Here is a 17,797-nt window from a genome sequence, read left to right on the forward strand (position 1 = left end):
ATTATTATTTTTTTTTAATCTCCAGGAATCTCTACCTTTGAAAACATTTACAGGCTAGAAAAAGTTGATGGCAGGTAGCAGAATTCAATTGCTGCTAAATTGTCAGCGCGCCGTAACAATTGACATGAACAGACAACTAAATATAATGTATTTGGATATTTGGAATTTTTCACGGTATTTCGAAATTGCTATTTATTTAGTCCCAATTTTCTTGTGGATCCCTTGGCAATGTCCTGCGGAACGCCAGGGCTCCACAGCACTCTTGTGGGGAAACAACTGAGGCGGGTGTCTGGGAGAGCCATCCTAAGCAGGTCAACTCAGAAGTAAGCCCCATTTTATTCAATGGGGCTTACTCCCAGGAAACTGTCCTTAGAATTTGCTCTGCATTTATGTTGGGAACGCTCTAAAGTAACAGTCTTCTGGCAAATGATATTGGGAAAGGTGAAGGAGCTTTGTGATGCTGAGATAAATTTAAATGGGGAGATCCTATTTATGGGCATCTGGGGGAATAATAAAGTACAGGAAAACAGACAGCCCTTGTTAAAAGCCATGATTATAGCTGCCCATGCTGTAATAGCGTATGGATGGAAAGATGCCTCTAAATGGACTTTGGAAAGATGAAACTGGTATCTATATGAATGGATCCAATCAGATATTTTATCGATACTAAAACAGGATAAGACATAGGAAAATAAGACGTTAACGATAAGGAAGAAATGGTCTAGATAGATAAGATGGGTAAGAGGAGGAGAGACCAACCAAATTATATTAACGAAACTCCGAAGAGTGTGCTCATGGTTAAAGATACAGAGCAGATGGTTCTTATGGTCGATGGTTGTTGTGGGTTTTCCGGGCTGTATTGCCGTGGTCTCGGCATTGTAGTTCCTGACGTTTCGCCAGCAGCTGTGGCTGGCATCTTCAGAGGTGTAGCACCAAAAGACAGAGATCTCTCAGAGATCTCTCAGTGTCACTGTGACACTGAGAGATCTCTGTCTTTCGGTGCTACACCTCTGAAGATGCCAGCCACAGCTGCTGGCGAAACGTCAGGAACTACAATGCCAAGACCACGGCAATACAGCCCGGAAAACCCACAACAACCATCGTTCTCCGGCCGTGAAAGCCTTCGACAATACATTTTATTTATTATTTATTTATTCAATTTATATACCGCCCATCCCAGGGGCTCTTATGCCCCATCGATTCTTATGGTCGTTCCTCTTGGGGTGGGGGAGAAAAGGGGGGAAACAAGCTTGTATCGGATGTATGGATTGTTAAATTTATTCTATATGTACATGCAGGGCTTTTTTTCAGCTGGAACGTGGTGGAACGGAGTTCTGGAACCTCTTGAAAATGGTCACATGGCTGGTGGCCCCGACCCAGGGCAATCTCAACTCCCCTCTGTCTGGAGATCCGGGGGCGGGGCCACCAGCCATGTGACCATTTTCTCCGAGGGCAACCCACTGAGTTCCACCACCTCTTTTCCCAGAAAAAAGCCCTGTGTATATGTGCATGATTGTATGTGCATGTCTGTTGTCATTGATATCGAGGGGATTTGACCGGAGTAATTCTGCATGGGAAAAAGTCTGTACAGAGTGAGAGAAAACCCTAGGGTCAGATCAGACGCAGGTTCAAACTGCATACCCACATTCTTTTTGACCTGCCATTTTGGGTCTGGCTGCAGGCTCTTTCACTACACCAGTGTTCAGCCATGCTTTCATCTGTGAACACACTAGTACCCTTCCTCAGTAAAAGCCTGCCTGTTGTCGTGGTTAGAGGGCCAGACTTGGATCTAGAAGACTTGGGTTCGAATCCCTCGTGCCGTGGAAACTCGCTGGTTGACCTTGGGCCAGTCACACACACACTCAGCCTAACCGACCCTCACGGGGTTGTGAGGATAAAACGGAGGATGGAAGAATGATGTAAGTGACTTTGAGTGCCCACTTAGGAGAAAGGCATAAACAAGTGAATAAATAAATAAAATAGAGATGATGTATCATAGCCTCCTCGGTGGACCTTTCATCCCACTATTTAAATCCTCTGAAAGCAGACTTGGTAGCTGTCATCTTTCTACGGTGTTCCCTGTGTGTATAAATTGCTGTCAAGTCACAACTGACTTACGGCGACCCCTGCTGGGGCTTTCAAGGCAAGTGGGAAGCAGAGGTGGTTTGCCGTTGCCTTCCTCTGCAGAACCTTCCCTGGTGGTCTTCCACTCAATTACTGACCCCGCTTAGCTTGATGAGAGATGGCTGTACCAAGCCGCCTTCCCTCCCTGCGGTATTCCCTGGAGAACCACAATGACCCGTCAAGAACCTCGGGAGTTGGCCGAAACAGCCTGGAAGTTAAGTGGCCAAAGGGAGCGCTCTCTCTCTCTCACACACACATTTATGCTGGAATAAATCTTGTTAATTTTGAAGGTGCCACCGGACTTCTGTTTAATTCCCCTGGAAATCCATGTTCACAGAGACAGGAAATAACAATCTTTGATGGGATTAAAAGCCAAACAAAACATAGAACGCCACGAGCAAACAAGCCTGGGATACCTCCCGTGGTGACCTCCCAAGTGGTTCAGAGCACGCCAAGGGGTGTTTTGCTATTGTTCAGAACGGACGGAAGGTCTCTTGGGGACAAGCTACACGGCAGCTGTCCAGTAGCTTCAAGAACAGATAGCTCCCCTTCACTGATTTAATTAATTTCAGAGGCTTTCAAACCATAAGCCGGTCCCGGGAACAGGAGGCTACAGGGACTACCTCCTTATCCGTGCGAAGGGATGGTGAAAACATTCGCCCTGTCAGAGGGTGCCAGTCACCTCCTGTGCTGTGATGGTGCCTCGGTGCCCCCTTTGCTGTGCCCCCTTCACCGAGTGGCTCAGGTGGAGAACCGGCCCCGTTTGTGGGACCAAAGGCAGCCGCAGAGCCCTTTTAAAACTGTACCCTCTGTTGACTGATTCAAGTGTTTGCATGCTGTCCTGGTTTTATCTCTCCGCCAGCACCTGCAGGGGACAGGAACAATGCCAACCACATTTGGTGGATGCCCGTGATGCTGGAAAGGTGCCAGCTGCCTGGCCTCGTGCCATCAGCTTGTCTGGCTGGCAGCATACCCGGGGCACAGCCCTGGCCCTGACTGCAACCCTCCCAAATAATTCTGTCGTTTCAGTGCTCCACTGATAGGCACCCCGCATGCACTGCAGCGCAGACATGCCAGGGCCACGGGCAGAGGGCACAAAACCCAACTTGCAGCAAGAGAAATGTGAGGAAAGTGCCATTTACCCACGAAGCTGCCTTAAACTGAATCAGACCCGTGTTCTATCAAGGTCCATATTGTCTACTCAGACCAGCAGCCACTCGCCAGAGTCTCAGGTAGGGATCGTTCACAGCATCTGCAGCCGGGTCCTTTTAGCTGGAAATTCCAGGAATTGAATCTGGGACCTTGGCCGTTCTCACACTACTTACCTGCTCCCGGAACGTTGTAAAACTTCACGCAAAAAACGCAGAAGATAGCAACTTCTCGCGAGAGTTTTGCGCAATATCGCGCAAAACTCTCGCGAGAAGATGCTATCTTCTGCGTTTTTGCACGTTTTGCAACGTTCCGGGAGCAGGTAACTAGTGTGAAAACGGCCCTTCTGTGTGCAAAGCACAAGGGTCTTCCACTAAGCCACATTCTCCTCTAGTCACATACAGCAGCCTTTAGGGCGCTGCTGCCTCTTCTGCAACCTGCCCCCCCCTCCAAAGCCCCATTTGTCCCAAGAACAGCAGCCAAAATGCAGATTTAGGAAGGGCTCATTGTGAACCCAATGTCTGAGCCACACCAGCCAAAAGCCAGGGAAGCTTTCAAAGACTGAAGCCTGTGATCATTTCATGGTAGTTTATCAGACCAGGCAAAACACTGTTTTGCCGATAAAACATTTCATGCTTTAATTTCACCTCTTGCCTCGCTCTACCATCATAGACAGATGGACTCACATTCTTGCTGTATCTGAAGAAGTGAGCTGTAACTCACAAAAGCTCATACCCTACCACAAAGGTGCTACTAGACTCTTGCTTCTTTTCTACTGCTACAGGCAGACAAGAGGCAGGCACGAACCAAAACACGAACCAAAGTTTGTCACGAACTGGGTTGGTTCTTGGTTCGTAAACTGACGGTTTGTGGGAGCTCATTTCTCAGGAAACGTGATGAATTTTAGCCTGGTTCATTTGGTTTGTATTTCGGTTCGTCACTGTAGACAGCCTGGCACCGATCAATCAGTTTCCTAGGCAACGGGGGGGGGATGGGCTCTTTGCAGACTTTCTGCTGACCTGAAAGTGATGTTTATGAACCGAACAAACCGGTTTGCAAACCGAGACAAGTTTGTGAAGGATTATGGTTTGTGGTTCAAGAAACGCGACGAACCATGAACCACACAGTTTGGAATTTTACCTGTTCGTGCCCATCTTTAAGACAGACGAACATGGCTACCCATCTTGATCTACCACCATAGCGATTTCATCCCGAAGGCTCTTTCCAAATTGCAGGGAACCATCTAGGCAAATGAGAGTAATGATTCTCACACATTATTCTTACTTCCAAAATCTGCCTTTATTTACAGTTCAAGTCAAATCACATGCAAACTTTTACATTTCCTTCCCTCCCCTTCCCCGGGCAGTTTAAGAACAGTAATTAGCAAAAAGGATGCATTAGATTTATTTTTAAAATAGCAATTAAATATACAAAAATATAGCTTACAAAATAAAAACCCAGCAAAAGTTTTTTTTCCTTTCTTATTTAAAAAAAATACTCTGCTGCAGAATTTTACTTATTTTAGTGTACAGACAAGTCTATGAACTGGGGAGCAGCCTCGAAGTTCATAAACACTTCTGCGAGTTCCGCACTATTTACAAGAAGGTTGGAAGGGAAGAGATTAAACTGAGTCTTGGGCGATCTCAAGTGGTCAAGACTATCGTAAGTCTAGGCAGGAGCAACTCCTGAAATGCTTGCCAAGTTATTGGAAGGCTGCCCTACTTTAAAAGGGCTGGGAAGAACAGTCTGTGCCATTGTTAGACAAAATCTATACAGTACAATGCAACGCAGAAGAATTTCTTTGCTGTATCTTTTGCACAGCACGTATTGTTGCTTAACCAAACTTGAAAGGGAGGACAATGTTTTGGGATAACACCCTGCTTCTTTTGTATACACTGAAAAGACAACACACAGTTTATCGTTACCACACAGTCTTGCCGTCAGAGATTCCTCTGCAACAATAAGGACCAGGAACTTGTGTTTTATAATGCAAGCTCATTCGTATTGTTTTCAGGAAGTCAAATTCATAGAGAAGGGTAAACTGGGTTCCGATCTGCTCTTAGGCAGAGCAATATTCTTAGGAGCCACGTTTTCTGCAGCGACCAGGGAAATCAGAGCCCAAAAGGAGGACCTGCCAGAATTATACACAATTTCCACATTTGGAATTACAGAACTGATATTACTAACACAGCACTGACATTTTACAGAATACTGATCGAGAAATGGAATCGTTACTTGGAAAAGCTAGAATTCTAGCCACAGAAGCCAAATTTTCATCACTGAAACCTGCATCACTAACAAACCGGCAAGCATTCAAATTTTAGGGCTACGTATTTGCAACTTTAAAAAAATATATATCCAATTCACTTTAACCATTACACCCTACTTTGAGGATCGGGACAAATCAAAATTCTTAGGTGCCAGCATCAAATGTTTAGCTATCACAGCTTTCCCTATAAACCTGAAGATTTCTGAGCCCCCTGGGAGATATTACTGTTCTATTTTCAAATGTTCTAGATCGTAACCCAACACTCCTGAAGATTATTATTGTAAGAAAATCAAAATTCGAATAGCTGAATTTCCTAGGACTCGTCAGGCTATAAGTTAATTGCACGAACCTTTGTTTATACGTTTTATACTGGAGCGAAAGGAAAGAAAAACCCTACAGAGGTAGATAAAACTGTTCAGCAAGATTCCAGAAAGGGTGGACCTCATAAAAGTGAATCTGAGACTGGCCCAGCAGGTTTTCAACTGGCCAAAACATCGGCACAAGACGGCACCTTTATTAAAACATCAGCCCTTTAAATTCCCCAAACCAGTGAAGTTGTCAGCCGGCAAACAGCGCAAAGCTGCTGAGCTTTGCAATGGACTTGGTGGGTCTTTTTGGAAAGAATGTAGCGTGTCTGTTAATCAGTGGGAGAAATGGGAAAACTGACCGGGACTAATCTGGCATTGGGTAAACCACGGACAGAAGTGGAACATCTGAGACTGGACAGAGATCCTAGTTTGTGAGAGAGTTAGAAGTCTGAGTGGGTCACACTACTTCTCATCAGGAACAACAGACATGTTCTTTTCCAGCCCGTCCATTGCCTCTGATCAAAGTGGTTTTGCAAGATTTTGTTTTTAAAACCTGCAAAACCCATTTACCAAATACGGGAGCCTTTGCACGTCAGCTGCAGAGATTTTGCCTCCAAAGAACTGAGACTCTTGAAAGCTTACACCTTGAACATCTTGTGGGTCTCTAAAGTGCTACTGCACTAAAATCCAGCAGTTCGGCTGCCGACCGACATGGCTATCTGCCTGAAACTCCTATCACTGAATAGCTCAGGCCCAGCACTGCAACACAGATTTGCAAAACCACAGCCTAATGCCGAACAAAAATGCATGAGTTCAGCTGCAATGCTAACGTGATGCACTCAAAGTTGAATGCGGAGACACCCCCAGTTGATGCTCTAGTTCAGACACAAATCCGACTGGTACCAAGTCAGATCACCTGCCTAACAAGGTCAGTCTTGCCTACTCTCGCTGGCAGTAGCTCTCCAGGATCGTAGCAATCTTTTGTTCACATGACCAGCTTCCTGATCCTTCTTTATAAACTGGAGACGACAGGGACGGAATTTGGGTCCTTCTGCATGCAAAGTGGACGCTCTACCACTGTAGCCATATGTCAGAGCCATCACCATAAATAAGCATTACGGAGGATCTCCAGTACTAAAAAAGTCCAATTTCTGACCACGGAAACCAAATCCCAAAGGGAGAAAAAGACAAATTATGCAATCTATCATATATCGGGCTGATTTTGTATTATTTGTTCCACTTTCAGCAGTGACAGGGAGGAACGTACGCAAAAGACTTATCTCTGTGCTCGGCTCCCTCCTCTTATAGCCCTAAGGGCCTCTGAGATTTCACAACATACTCTCTGCTGACTTTTTCAGACCAGCTCCACAGAAATCAGGATTAGGATTTTTAAAAAGCAAACAAAAAAAGTGGAGAATGTTTTTCTAAGAAAAAAAAACCCTTCCGCCTTGTTTGGTATAGCTGGAAAAAAATGTGGCTCCTTGACTGGCAAATGATTTATATCCGGCACGGAGTGGCAGCGATGTGGCTATCCTGGGTGGATTTCTGGCCTCCCCCCGCCCCAAATTACATTATAAACTGTGAAAGAGAGGTTAGGCAGTACAGGGTGGGGAGGACAAAGGACGGTTCTACCGGCGCTCTGAGGCTGCTCGCCTGAACCGGTAGTTGCTGTTATAAGCAGGGGAAAGGCATTTGTACTGCAGATGAGCATTCGGGACCATGATAGCACACGACAAACCCAGAAAAAGCCGCTTTAAGACTCATTCGTGAAAATGCACTTTGTGCTCGCGCACAGTTCAGAATGGATTCACACTGTGGGACGAAGTCCGACGTATTCTGGTGTCGGATACAAGCGTCTTCAGCCCCTCTTGCTGGCTGCTCCCTTTAGAACTCATGGATGAAGAAACGGTTGATGAATAACAGAGGAAATGGTTTCTCTCTCCAGGGGCACTTAAAGGATCATTTATTTTTCAGGCAGGGACCGTGGATTTCAAGCACCTTACTAAGCACTTCCAATCCGGGCACCGGTGAACCATCGTCTCCTGAACCAAACACGTCCTGTGCATCTTTGTGATTTCTCCAAACGGTTCTCTCTAATAAGCACTCGCTCTTCCTCAGAGGCTGAGGGCGGGTTTCACTGTTGCTTCCCACCACGAGAGGGAGAGCGTTGGCAAGCATCCCGGAGCAGCCTCCAACGTCAAGATTATGCCTTGATGCTGACCGTTCCGGAAGCCACAGGCAATTCGGTATGAAGTAACCACCAGGGAGCAGCGGAATCACGTGGCACAGGAAGGGGCGTGTGGAGTCTTGTTTTTGTTCCATGATGCAAAGACGCACACACCCCACATGCACGGGGGGGCCTGCTCATCTCGGCTTCTGTTTCCCTTAAATGGCTTTGGGTTTCTGCGCCATCCCAAGTCGAAGGTGCTTGCACCGAACTTTATAAAGTGCTCTTTTAAAAAACAGAAGAAAAAAAATTCCAGAACCAGAGACTTCCCATCGGCCCCTCTTGCTGCACTGGCTGACGTTGCGCTACGGGTGTGTCCGTAGTCCGAGCATCTGGCCTTCCCCCTTCTCCCAGGGCACACTGAGAGTCCTTCAAGAGACAAAGGGAATCCTGGAAGATCCTCCGAGGCCGCAAGAAACAAGTTCAGCAGCGAGAGAATCTCTGCATGAGTCCGATGGGCGATCAGGTGCGCTAGAAAAGTGCATTGTTTGAGGGAAGCTATACGAGGTTTGCTGCCCCGGGCAGGGGCTCCTGTGGGGGGCCAGGGTCATTTTGTTTGCTGTGAAGTTGGGCCAGCTGAAGGACGGGCATGTTGCACAGCGGGCACACCTTGCGCACCTCCAGCCACTTGATGAGGCACCTGCAGACGGAGACAAAGAAGATCAGTCAGTCATTCCAAGCCACCTTCAAGCCAGGACCGTCACCCAGCTACAGAAGTCTTTGTTGATTAAAATTCAATAAGTGGATTTAATTCAATCAATCGTTTACCATGGTTCCGGAGCAGCAGAGTAAGACATGTGATAGCAAAAATATTTACAAGAAACCATTATATTGAAAATACAGAAATAGTGAATATAGGTAATTAAGAGCAAGAGTCCAGTAGCACCTATAAGACTAACAAAATTTGTGGTAGGGTATGAGCTTTCATGAGCCACAGCTCACTTCTCACACCCTACCACACATTTTGTTAGTCTTATAGGTGCTACTGGATTCTTGCTCTTTTCTACTGCTACAGACAAACATGGCTACCCAGCTTGATCGGTAATTAAGTCAGTGGTGAACTATGGTAGACTCTAGTGGCTGCACAGAATCTAGAGACTCTATCCATACTTCTGGGCTCGAGGTCTGCTAGAAGAAGGGAAGTATACAATTCCTCCAGTCCTCCCGGGTTTTTTTGGGAGGATAAGAGTGATAAATGCATGCCTGAGATTGCCATAGACGGGGAAATGCAGAAGGACACACCCAACCATTTCCATTTTCCCACTTGCACAAAGGCAACATGCATTCTTGGTATGATTTGATTCCATTTGTATATGAATAAAATAAGATATAAAAAGAGACAGTTCTCTTTATTTTGGGATAATAACAACAACAACAACATTCGATTTATATACCGCCCTTCAGGACAACTTAATGCCCACTCAGAGCGGTTTACAAAGTATGTTATTATTATCCCCACAACAAACACCCTGCGAGGTGGGTGGGGCTGAGAGAGCTCCAGAGAACTGTGACTCGCCCAAGGGCACCCAGCTGGCTTCAAGTGGAGGAGAGGGGAATCAAACCCAGTTCTCCAGATTAGAGTCCTGCCGCTCTTAAGTGACTGATCCAAGGTCACCCAGCTGGCTTGAAGTGGAGGAGTGGGGAATCAAACCCGGCTCTCCAGATTAGAGTCCTGCCGCTCTTAAGTGATTGACCCAAGGCCACCCAGCTGGCTTCAAGTGGAGGAGAGGGGAATCAAACCTGGCTCTCCAGATTAGAGTCCTGCCACTCTTAAGTGACTGACCCAAGGTCACCCAGCTGGCTTCAAGTGGAGGAGTAGCGAATCAAACCCGGCTCTCCAGATTAGAGTCTCGTGCTCTTAGCCACTACACCAAACTGGCTCTCTGGATGGGTAATACTTGAAAAAGCAGCAGGCACTTTATCGGAAAATGCTTCTTCTAAGATGGCACCAGCGACCAGGGCCGTTTCCACACGACTTACCAGCCTCTGGAGCGTTGTGCAAAACACGCGGAAGATAGAAATCTTTGAATCTTAGATAGAAGATAAAAATCCCATTCTAATAGTGTTACAAGACCAAATGAGTTGAGGACATGAGTGAGTGTCTGTCAGCAACCATGTGATGTATCTTCTGGGGAAAACAAGAAATGGCATTGGTCTTTTCTAGGAATCATCCCAAATTCTATGGTTCTCAAGTGAGCTGGGTCAGTGGATCTAGGACCAGCCCAGGATGATGGAGTATTGCAGTGCCTGCTTTTTAAGTTTCTTTGCTGAAATCATATTTTTTGCCTTTATTTTGTAAGCTGCTTCGAGCCTCCACTTGGGACAAATAATAAAATAAATGTAAAACACACGGAAGTTCGAAGAGGGCAGGGTGAAGCAATCTCTGTTCCCTCCCCGTGAGGACGTGGAGGTTAAAGCTTTGGAACTTCAAATCCCAGCTGAGGCACAAAGGTTACATCGGGCCAATCGCGCTCTCTCGGTGCGATGATTCAAACGGTGGGGAGGGGAGGGAAACCTACACACCCTGCTCTGAGTTCCCTTGATAAAAATGGGATAGAAAGATTAAACACAGAAAGTCAAGGAATCCACTCGTCTTAGAGCCAACCCCTGTTTTTTTGTTTGTTTGTTGTAGTTCATAAGCTAGCAATTGTCCAGGAGTTTTTTTACAGTTATTTGCTGGATTGGGCACCTACTTTCTGTGGAAGGCATGTTTGCACGGACAGATCCCCAGTTCATCTTTGGGCTTAAATTCCTCCAAACAAACTGCACAGATCTGAAAGAGAAGCAAGGGAGGAGAAGGGGGGAGAAGGGCAGTCAGCAACAGACACAAGGAAACATTTTGCATCGGAGATGGAGATCAAAGAATCGTAACAATGAGCATTTCCCGTTATTTCTGAAGTATAGCGCAAGAGCATAAAAGACGACTGCCTAGCCACATTCGCTCTCCCGATGGCTAGAGACTGCATGGGATTTGCAACTGGTTAGGGCATGCCTTCCCCCAAAGCAGTTCACACGTTACTTGCTTAAGAACCTAGTAGGCACAGCCTTGTGGATTCTGCCCTTAGCTGCTAACAGCCCCAAACAGTGGAAAATCTGGAGGGCCAGCCGTTTCCCCTGGGTAAAGATGGACAAAACAAGACACACATGCTCACTCAGGGCCAAGCTACACATGACGAATGACACTTGAACAGCAAGTGGATTGAGTGGAGGGCAAGTGAACAGGGAGAAATACACTTGCCGTTCAAGTGTCATTCGTCATGTGTAGCTTGGCCCTCAGTGTGTGATGTCCAGGGGTGGGCGGGGAAGAGATTGTTTTTAATGAAAGGTTGAGGCACCGTGCAGACAGCAGCGACGGAGAAAACTAAGGGACTACCTGTTTCCCACGAGCTACACCCTCCATTGGTGCCCCCCCACACCCGCTCTTCAAACCATCCTCTATGGCTGGGGCTGGGGAGCTTCATTTAGCCAAAGCCATGTTGTGACAGAGTGGCTCATATTTACAAGAAAAACTGTGTGTGGAGGGTGCGTCCCCTTGGACCTGCCCCTAAATTTTCTGGGAGTGCAATGTGGGTATCCAGAGAGATGTGTGTTCACCTTTTTGTGAACCTGTGCACCCATCCCCAAGTTTCTGTCCTAGAAGACAACTTTTGTAACCTACAACTTTGAAGCAAAGCAAGGCACTACATCGCAAAAGTCAACAGCAACGAATGCTTTAGCATTTAAAGAATGCTTTAGGCCGTTCCTGCACTGGGCAAGGGGTTAGACTAGATAGTCTGTAAGGCCCCTTCCAGCTCTAGGATTCTGTGATTGGACCGGGCTGCAGTTTTGCCCCAAATTTCTTTTACACAGCTACTGTTTCAATAGAGCCGTTCAAACTTCCCTGTGGATCGTGTCTTACATTAAAAAAGCAAAGGCAGGTGGAGTGCTGTTTGCAGTTTCTGCCCCAGGTACCCTCAAACTACACTTTGGATTTATTATAGTCTGCCTTTCTCACCAATAAAAACAACAACATCCTCAGCAACAACAGTGTGCTTATATACCACTCTTCTAGGCAGATTAGTGCCCCACTCAGAGTCTCTCTACATGAGACATGTTACACGGGGACCCTCAAGTGTAAGAAAACTCGATGTTAGCCAGGAAGCATAGTTTTAAAAGGCAGAGCCAGCAGAGATTGCTCCTCAGAGGGTTTGTTAATTTCATCTTCGCTACTTTGAAGGCTCTATCAATTTCACCTCACCTGAGGAGCGATCTCCGCCTGCTCCGTGTAGAGGTTAAACTACACTTCCCAGGTAACATTGCATCTCCCTACACTTGAGCGTCCCCCTGTAAGATGTCTTACAGGGGAGGAACGGCTTTGCCAACGCCGCTTGCTGAGCTCATGGCTGCAGTGAGATTCAAACCATCAGAATGCTGATTCACAGCCCAACCACTTAACCATTATGCTGCAGCAGCTCCTATAATAACAACTGTGCTTATATACCACTCTTCTAGACAAATTATTGCCCCACTCAGAGCAGTGAACGCAGCCAGTGTTGTTATTATCCCACCAATACAGCTGGGGAGCTGGGCTGAGAGGAGTGGCTTCCTCAAGACAACCTGCTGAGCTCAAGGCAATAGTGGGCGTCAAACCAGCAGAGTGCTGATTCACAGCCCAACCACTTTGCCACTCAATACAATCAACAGCTGGGACATTCACTGAACAGTACAACAGGGTATGTTTGGCAGAAATTTGAAAACAGGCATAAATCTGAATACCCACGTTCAAAGTAACAATTCGGGGATCAGGCCTGGGGGAGAGGGGATTGCCTCTCACACCTCGCTCCCAAACAGCATTCTGAACTTTGAAAGAGCTTTGTGACAGCAGTCTGGAGGAACTGCAGGCCACCTTCTGAAACAAACACTTAAAAAAAAATTCTCACTCTGTGTGTGTGTGTGTGTGTGTGTGTGTGTGTGTGTGTGTGTGTGTGTGTGTGTGTGTGTGTGTGTGTGTGTGTGTGTGTGTGTGTGTGTGTGTGTGTGTAAAATGCCCGAGTCTGCACCTCCCAAACCTTTGCCCCCCCCCTCCCAAGGAAAAGCAAGAGCCAGTTCTCTTGGGAAAGGTACATCTCCTTGGCAGCCTTCCCAGAACCTTGCTGGGTTACTCTCCCCGCCCCCCACATCAGGATTTATAGCCGATATAAATAACTTCTTCATTTCTGTGGCTATTGGCAAGGGCAGCCGCCTCCGAGTTGCATAACCAGATTCTCACTTTGCCTCTCTGGAGCAGCAACACAACGGTGTCGGGTTCAACGAGGGGTGTCCTGCTTGCGCAGATGGAGCCAGCGTTCCCTCCTCCCTCCCCCATGTCCCAAAGTTTAAATTCAGAGTCTTTGCCAGTTGTTCTGTTGATGCCACAGCCCTCTAAAAGGAGGAGAATTTCTCCCCCTTCTTGCAAGAGAGCTGGGCAAAGATATTAAGAGTTAAAGAGGCAAGAAGTTACTGACCAGCTGGGAAATAGGTCAGCTATAAGGTGACTCAGCTCCCATTTCATTTCATTGAGCCCACGCCTGTTGGTGGCCTGGGCAAGCTTACAGGCTTCAATGAAGCCTTCTGCAGGTGGAAAAAGGAGGCTGTGTTCTGAGTGGTATTAGAGAAAGCGCCACACCATTTAAAGAAAGTTCCCAGCAAAAAGGGGTAAAGAGCAGGGAGGTAATGTGCCTTGATCATTCGCTAGCATCATGAATGTAGGTAACAATCCACAGCAAAGAGAGAAAGGCTGGGGCTGGAGTCAAGTTTTTAAGAGAGCTGAAAGGTGGTGGGCTAGAGGCATCGCCTGCCGGTAGTGCAGAAACATTTCTTTCATCTCTGGTCAAACAGGCTTTGCAGGTTTTTGAATTTTTTAAAAAAACCTGCAAAACTTGTTGGACCAGAGGCAAGAGTGGGATGAGGATGGAGCGGCGTCACCTTTGACTCTGAAAACCCTATTGGCCATCACTAGCCTGAAGGTGTCAGTCATTAAGGGACCACCATCGCTTTCTTGTAAAACAGCAACTCGTGGTTCCAATTTACTCAGTAATATGTGCGCCAAGAGGTTGCCGTTCGACACTTCTGAGAGAAACCCGAAACATTCATAGAGGATAGGTTTATCAGAGGCTACTAGCCCTGGTGATTAAAGGAAACTTCCGCTTTCAGAGGCAATAAACCTATAAACATCAGTACCGGGAAGCAACGTGAGTGGAAAGCCTCGGTCTCTATGCCCTGTTGTTGGCCACTGGGTGAGACAGGATGCAGGAATGGATGGACCACTGGTCTCATCCGACAGGGCTTTTTTGATGTTCAATTCTATCGTCTGGTCCTGTTCAGATAATCCCATATCCTGAGATGAACGGTCTGCAGGGCTTACCCCTGAGCTCCAGTACATGTTCTTTTTAAAAAAATTATTTTGTCAAAATAAAAAGGGTACAGAAAGAAAAAAACGGAAAAGGAAAAGAGTAATAAAGTCACAGAGATTTTACAGCTATTTGCTACCAGTATTATTAAAATACAGAGTACACAAATAAAAAAAGGGGGAAAAGAGCTTAACCTTTATCAACATTTGTCCTTACTGAAGTGAAAATTACAACCAATATTAAATCCAATTAATATATATATTTCCCTCTATACTACACAAACTGAGTACCTACCTCCTCCTTCTTCCCAATCAATAATAAAAATCGGTGAACAAAAAAAAAAAAAACTTCCTCCCCTATTATTACTACAATATCTCAGCTTATCAAATCCTGTCCCTTCCTCTGACCACATGCAGACGATCGTTTCTATAATTACATGGCAGCGACTGCTCCCTTAATGACTTTCCAAAGGTAGCACCAGGGCTCATTTCGAGGGGGAACGCGCAGGAATGCAGTTCTGGCAATTCCCCAAAGAGGTCACGTGTCAGGTGGCCCCGCCCACCTGACTCTCGGCCATTTTGGGCCCGTTTCGTCCTGGATTGGGGCCGAAACAGCCTGAATCGGGCCTCTGACGGGTGGTGGATCACTCTCCTGTTCAGCAGCGGCCCGATCCTGACCATTTTGGGCCCCTTTTCAGCTATTTCCAGCCCCTTTTTGCCGTTTTGGGCCCAATTTCGGCCCTGAATGGCCAGGATTGGGTCCAAAGCAGCCAGGATAGGTGACATCAGAGGGTGTGGCATACACAGATCAACTATGCTAATGACACATTTCTGGTGATGTCAAGGGGCGTGGCATACGCTAATGTGTTATGCTAATGAGTTCCTCCAGCTCTTTTTCTACGAAATGACCCTTGGGTAGCACTACTCGCTTGAGGAACCAGGGTGCATACGTTGATCGGGGAGGGGGCAGGAAGAGAGGAAAGAAGCCAGCTTACCTCGTGCAAGTTGAGTTCTTTTACTTTTTCTTTTAGAATAACCTGCAAGGGAAAAAGAACCCATCAACAACAGAGGAAGCGTGGCAGCAAATGCAGTTGCAAGCACAATTTATGCCTGCGCAACTAACGGACAAAGGAAGGAGGGCGCATGCAGATTACTCGTTTGCAAAGCTCAGGAGGCATGTAAGGCATTGAACAACATCTTTGCAAGAGGAGTCAAGCGCAAGAGGCACCTGCCACCGTTCACTTTAGAGAGCTGGTTGAGAGAGAGAGATCCTACAAAGTTGCCTTATACCGAGCCAACTTCATCTAGCTTCATAACATCGCTTCATCTAGCTCAGTAGGGTCTCTTCGGCCTGCCAGTGGCTTTCCAAGGTCTCAGCCCGTTATGCCTGCTGAGCATCCAATGAGGATGCTGGAAAAGAATATCTACACAGGAAGCGCGTGCTTAAGCATGGCAGTAGGAGCCCCTCCGCTCTTGCTAATGCTCAACTGGCTGCCTCGGTCACTCAGGGCCAAGCTACAAGTGACGAATGACACTTGAACGGCAAGTGAACAGACGCACGTGTATTCCTCCCTCTTCACTTGCGCTCCACTTGCCCTCCACTTGATCACATAGGGCCAAGCTACACATGACGAATGACACTTGAACGGCAAGTGGATTGAGTGAAGGGCAAGTGAACAGGGAGAAATACACTTGCTGTTCAAGTGTCATTCGTCATGTGTAGCTTGGCCCGTAGTGAACAGGGAGGAATACCCGTGAGTCTGTTCACTTGCCGTTCAAGTGTCATTCATCACTTGTAGCTTGGCTCACAGTTTAGCCCTTCACTTCTACTCCACCCTTCTTCCAAAGAATGAAGAGAGGCAAATGTAGTTCTCCTCCAACCCCACTGTTTTGTCCTCACATAAACCCTGTCCAAACAGCGTAGGCTGTGAGTGACTGGTCCAAAATGACCCACTAAAAAGAAGAAGAATTGGTTTTATACCCTGCCTTTCACTACCCGAAGGAGTTTTGGAGCTGTTTACAATCACTTTCCCTTCCTCTACCCACAATGGTGGGTGGGGCTGAGAGAGCTCTGAGAGAGCTGAGACTGACCCAAGGTCACCCAACAGGCTTCAAGCGGAGGAGTGGGGAATTAAACCTGGCTCTCCATGTTTAATTCCCACCGCTCTTAACCACTATACCAAACCAGCTCTCAGCACCATGGCTGTTTAGGGATTGGAACGCAGAGCTCCCAGATCCTGATCCGATACTCTTAACTGCCACACCGCACTGGCTCCCAGCTTCTCACCCATGGAGTCCATGCATAGCATGATGGATCACGTCCATGTTAATCTGCTTCCACCAGGGGATTTTTCCCTGCATGGAAAAAATCCCTGGATTAAAGGGAAACACCAAGGCGACAGCATTCCCAGGCTTTCCCTTTTAACCAGGAGAAAAACAAAAGCAGTTTTGCTCTGGTTTAAAGGAATCAGGCGAGGTGGCTCCAAGCACAGCATCCTCCATTAAGGCTGCTGGCGGTGGGGGTTGGCAGTAGAACAGCAGGATTTGAGTCCCGTGGCACTTTAGAGACTAACAAAATTTTCAGGGTGTAAGCTTTCAAGAATTAGAGCTCCGTTCTTCAGATCTGCAGAACTGGAGGCCAGAGCAACTTAAGAGACCAACAAGATTTTTCAGGTATACGCTTTGGATAGTCAGGGCTTCCTTCTTCAGACACCTGAAGAAGATGTCTAAAGAAGGGAGCTCTGATGCTTGAAAGCTTATACTTTGAAAATCTTGTTAGTCTCTTTGGTGCCACTGAGCTCAAAGCCAGTAGCGAACAAGCTTTTCTCTGTGCCTCTCTCAAAATCTGGCAGGGCTTCAGGGAACAGCCTTGGACACTGCGTGGATGCGGGCATACCTACCTAACCCACCCCCTTTGTCCATCTCCGCCCCAAAATTCAAGCTGTCGGGGGACAGAGCCAGGGGACGACAACTTACCTGTTTGTAGGCATAGAGCTCTTTGTGGGCTTGGTGTCGGAGCCTGGAAGCCAAAAACAAAAGGAAGGCATATATGAACAGGGAAGGCTCTACAAAATAACACACAAATGCCAACACAACGACGCTCAGTGGCTGCTGAGCCTGGTCTACTGAAACAGCCAATCACAAAGTAAAACCGTTCTGGGGTTGTCTTGCTTCAAACTCAAGATGGCAGAAATCAGATCATTTCTCAGAAAAATCCCTGCATATGGAAAGCTAGACACCATGGAGAAAAGTTCTAGCCTAGCCTTCTCTCCTGACATGCTGGATTTGGGAGGATGGGTTTGTTTCTTTCGTGGAGGCATGTTCAACGGAGATGTTCCACCAGGCGTATGGTT

General features: G+C 46.9%; 1 protein-coding gene across 6 annotated transcripts in view; it reads right to left on the reverse strand.

The window, feature by feature from the left end:
* Nucleotides 1-4,556: 4,556 nt before the first annotated feature.
* RNF24 (ring finger protein 24) overlaps nt 4,557-17,797 on the reverse strand; it is a 97,014-nt gene continuing 83,773 nt past the window's right edge. For all 6 annotated transcript variants that reach the window (XM_054990047.1, XM_054990044.1, XM_054990048.1 and 3 more), the window contains exons 3-6: nt 17,421-17,463; nt 15,440-15,481; nt 10,771-10,850; nt 4,557-8,717 (exon numbers count right to left, since the gene is read on the reverse strand). In XM_054990047.1, the coding sequence (XP_054846022.1) occupies nt 8,576-8,717; nt 10,771-10,850; nt 15,440-15,481; nt 17,421-17,463 (307 nt within the window). In that variant the 3' untranslated portion in view covers nt 4,557-8,575. The remainder of the gene's footprint in view (nt 8,718-10,770; nt 10,851-15,439; nt 15,482-17,420; nt 17,464-17,797) is intronic.

The sequence above is a fragment of the Eublepharis macularius genome, chromosome 10 (assembly GCF_028583425.1).
Source record: "Eublepharis macularius isolate TG4126 chromosome 10, MPM_Emac_v1.0, whole genome shotgun sequence".
Taxonomy (NCBI): Eukaryota; Metazoa; Chordata; class Lepidosauria; order Squamata; family Eublepharidae; genus Eublepharis; species Eublepharis macularius.